We start from the raw sequence: 4,056 nt of genomic DNA, 5'->3' as shown, positions 1-4,056 counted from the left end.
CATTTGGGGAATAGATAAAGCAATCATATGAATTTTGTGAATGACTATAATTTTTATATGAGTAGAAAAATGTATAAGTATAAATAATGTTAATTTTTATATGAATGATATAGAAATTTCGATGAATATTCTAGCTAGTTTCCTCTCAATCATAGCTTCTGAGTGAACAAATAAACTAATAATTTTGCAATAACTTTTACAGGAGATTACATTGTGACCAACTCATTTGAATCTTGATAGGTATTCAAATTAAGGACCACCCAAGAACATCATGCACTTTTGATAGAAAATTTGTTGCACATCCGCTCGAAGTACGAGAAAAACTTTTAAATAGATAATGCAATTCAATATGATCATCAGCAATGTGATATTATATACTCACTGATAAGTGTATGTAATTCCCTACAACAAATTTCATTTATTATGACAGTTGAAACCGTCATAAAAAATAAAAAAAACCGTTACAGAACCTTTGTATTTATATTTTAATTTTTTTTCTATACTTTATGTAATGAACAAAATCATTAATATATTTAATATTTTTGTATTTCAATTCTCAATTTTTTTTTTATTTAAAATTTCATTTTTAATTTTAAAACAGTTCACGTTGAAATGTTAATCACTATCTTTCGAACATAGAACTTACACGTTCGCACGTAATTGGGCTTAATGTTCGAATATACATGAACCGTTCGAACATAACATTTTATACGTTCGCATGTATAATCATTATATTTCTCATCCAGTACCTTTGGTGACGATTTTTTGCAACCGTCACAGAAAATGATTTTTGGACTGTCACAAATTCGAACTGATCACAAAAACTTAATTATGTTATAGTCATGTGAGTGGTGCATGCATGAGATCTCATATTGATTAACATAATTATATCATTAGTTAGTCTTTTTAAAATATGAGCTCAAATGTAGTTTGGACTTCCCTCAGAGCCTTACAACTCGTAAAGCTCTTACTATAAAGATTATGTATTTTATGAATATGTACGTTATCTGTATATATATTTTGGTTAATTACTGGTAATTATCCTCATGGATATGATGTGAAAGTCCTAATACGGTCATAATCTTCAGCATTTTAGTCTATGGTTGGAAAAGGTCACAGCATGATTTCTGTAGCAATAAATTTAATCAGATTGAGATAGCCTTTCAACTCAATCAATCTCATCATCATTATAATTTTTTAAACTTTTATACAAAATCTAATAAATAATTTAATTTTTTTAAATTTCAAAACAAAATAATATTATAATAATATTTTATTCAATTTTCATCTCATTTCAACTTAGTATCCAAACCTTTCTTTAGTGTGATGTTCTTCTTAAAAAAAAGAAAAAAAAAAAGAAAGAAAGACTAGGCGGACTGGCTGTTGAGCACGTATTGAAACTTTGCATATAATTAGATTATAAAATTATTTTTATTGTAAAACAAATCTAACGGATTGTATGAAAATACGTCATTTTGTAAATTTATTTTCATGTAATCTCTTTATATCTTTAGCACTTTTTATTTTATATAATAATAAAAAAAATGCTTTGTATTCTATTAAGAGAGACGAAAGACTATGGGGGAATGGAAAATTTTTAATCAAAGCTACACATAGAAAGCAACCAAAGTAATATTTTTGTTTTTTTTTTTAACTTTTTGCCCCATTTTCTTACTACAGATCATGTCAGATGTCTAAAAATTGAATCTAATGTCCTAAAATGATGGTCATAATCTTAGCTTAGCTGATTAACATTTGACTAAGATAACTATGATTGATATATAAGTATACAAATTCCAAAACTAGTTCCTATATATCTTGATTTTAAGGTACAATTTACAGACGCACAATAAGGGTCTAGTGGACTTCTGCTCAGTGAGACCTTTGGTTCTTTAAAATAGGCTCGGGGGAATATCCAAGAGATTGCAACACTTCTAACCGAGAGAGAGAGAGAGAGAGAGAAGAGAGAGAGAGAGATGGGGAGGGCTCCCTGTTGTGACAAGGCAAATGTTAAGAAGGGGCCATGGTCACCAGAAGAAGATTCAAAGCTTAAAGAATACATAGAGAAATATGGAACTGGTGGGAATTGGATTGCGTTCCCGCAGAAAGCTGGTAAGATTAAGCTAAACAAATTAAACGACGATGAGCAGATTTCATAACGTTGTTTAAACTGTGCTCTCTCTCTCTCTCTCTCTCACTCTCATGATCTCCTTGCTTCTTAGTTATTTGGCTCTGATTCTGCATCAGGTCTGAAGCGATGTGGGAAAAGTTGCAGGTTGAGATGGCTTAACTATCTCAGGCCTAACATTAAGCATGGTGAGTTTTCTGACGAGGAAGACAGAACAATCTGCACCCTTTTTGCTAACATTGGAAGCAGGTACAATAATCTCCACATATTACTTGTTGACAAATAATTTCAGTTTCCACCTGAAAAATTGCCCAAATTGTCTTTAGTGTGATTCTTTTTCAGTTTTACCTAATTATGCACTGTTTTAATGAGATCAAATTGACGAAATCTTCCCAAAAGGGGTAACAAAAATTAAGGAGAAAAATATAAGAAGGATTCAGGTTTTTCTTCTTTTTATTATATATAGAGATATTCAGCTATCAAGAATCTACTATTTTTGGAAAAGTCCTGCTGCATGCATGCCAACTAGTTTAGATCTAACATCAACCCCCAATCAAAGCATTTAAGAGAAAGCTTGGTGTTTTCATTTTATCGAACAAATATTTTGACAATTACACAGGTGGTCGATAATTGCCGCTCAGTTGCCAGGTAGGACTGACAATGACATCAAGAATTACTGGAACACGAAGCTGAAGAAGAAGCTCATGGGGATGCATCTTCCTCCTCAGAGAAAACTTGCTCCATTCGCGTCCTCTTCCCAAATCCCACCATTTCAATCTCAACCACTGTCATCCTCTCTATACGAAGAATGCAGCTCTTATTATAAATCTTTCTCAGGCCTCGAAGCCATTTCATTCCCATCAAATTACTTAAGCAGCTCCACTTCTTTGGCCACCAATCCTTCTATTTTCCAAACCCATGAGAGCTGCGTGAGTTCCATGCCGTATTATCCTGTGAATGAGAACGTCCTCATGTTTGGAAGTGAAGGAAGCTGCCGCAGTTCAGACGATGGGAGTTGTACTCAGATCAGCTATGGCAGAGACATTAAACAAGAAGGAATGGCTTTCCAGAGCTATGTCTCAAACGGGTTAGAAGAAAACCCCATGTCCATGCTTAATTATGACAGCAATAGAGTTGAAAATCTAAAACAATGGGCTGAAAAAGCAAACGCGTATTTTGGAGAAATCCCATTACAATATGATCTTGATCATGATGTTAAGCAGCTGATTAGAAGTAGTAATAGTGGCTCTAACAGCTTTCTTCAATATTGATGAAAGCAACACACCAGAGGGCACGTACTTCTACCGAAAAACGGACTGTCGGACTTTAAAGTAAGGAAAAATCAGAAAGATTTGATGGGGTAAGGCCGTAGCCGTAGGGCATGGTGGGATTCAGATAAGACTTGGAGTTTCTGGGGGTCTGTGTTTCAATGAAATGAAACGTTTCTTTCTTTTCTTTGTTTTTTAGACAGTACATGGTAAAGCTTCTTTTTTATTTTGTGCATTTCTTTTGGAAAGGGTAATGATGATTTTTATTTTTATTTTTTGCCTTTGTACTGCTGCACTGCCTACCCTGACTAGCACTGCTCGCTACCTCCTCCAATCAGAAACAAAAGTTCTGAAAACTAGAAACGATGTTTGTATCATTCAAGAACCAGAATCTTATGTCCAACACAATCCAATTAAGCCAGCAGAAGAACTAGTGTTTCCTCTGAGCTTTTCTTTTTTCCACTGGATTATAAGTCATTGGCTGGGACTTCGAGCACCCTCTACTCATCGTGTAAAGTTTGCTGTCTAACGAAAAGTCGATTCTACTCTTCCTAAACTACTCTTCTGTTGCCTGATTTAAAGGGTAATTTGGGTCCTTTTGATGGTTGGCGCTTCTTGCGAGGAAAATATAAAAAGCCCAGAATCATTTTCTACGAACCA

At 33.9% G+C, this 4,056-nt stretch overlaps 1 protein-coding gene across 1 annotated transcript; it reads left to right on the top strand.

Annotated features, from left to right (window-relative positions):
- Positions 1-1,890: 1,890 nt before the first annotated feature.
- Positions 1,891-3,699, top strand: LOC109015309 (transcription factor RAX2-like). Its single transcript, XM_018997786.2, has 3 exons — positions 1,891-2,112; positions 2,248-2,377; positions 2,748-3,699. Exons 1-3 carry the CDS (start codon positions 1,977-1,979, stop codon positions 3,397-3,399), a joined length of 918 nt encoding a protein of 305 aa, XP_018853331.1. The 5' UTR covers positions 1,891-1,976; the 3' UTR covers positions 3,400-3,699.
- Positions 3,700-4,056: the final 357 nt, after the last annotated feature.

This window comes from Juglans regia, chromosome 5, assembly GCF_001411555.2.
Source record: "Juglans regia cultivar Chandler chromosome 5, Walnut 2.0, whole genome shotgun sequence".
NCBI classification, from domain to species: Eukaryota; Viridiplantae; Streptophyta; class Magnoliopsida; order Fagales; family Juglandaceae; genus Juglans; species Juglans regia.
Note: the sequence above shows the minus strand (reverse complement) of the source record. Positions and strands in the feature narration are given on the sequence as shown.

Coding starts and splice junctions, on each gene's coding strand:
- LOC109015309 (XM_018997786.2), top strand. CDS start 1,977: ATGGGGAGGGCTCCCTGTTGTGACAAGGCAAATGTTAAGAAGGGGCCA. Junction 2,113..2,247: donor TGCGTTCCCGCAGAAAGCTG/GTAAGATTAAGC, acceptor ATTCTGCATCAG/GTCTGAAGCGATGTGGGAAA. Junction 2,378..2,747: donor TTTGCTAACATTGGAAGCAG/GTACAATAATCT, acceptor ACAATTACACAG/GTGGTCGATAATTGCCGCTC.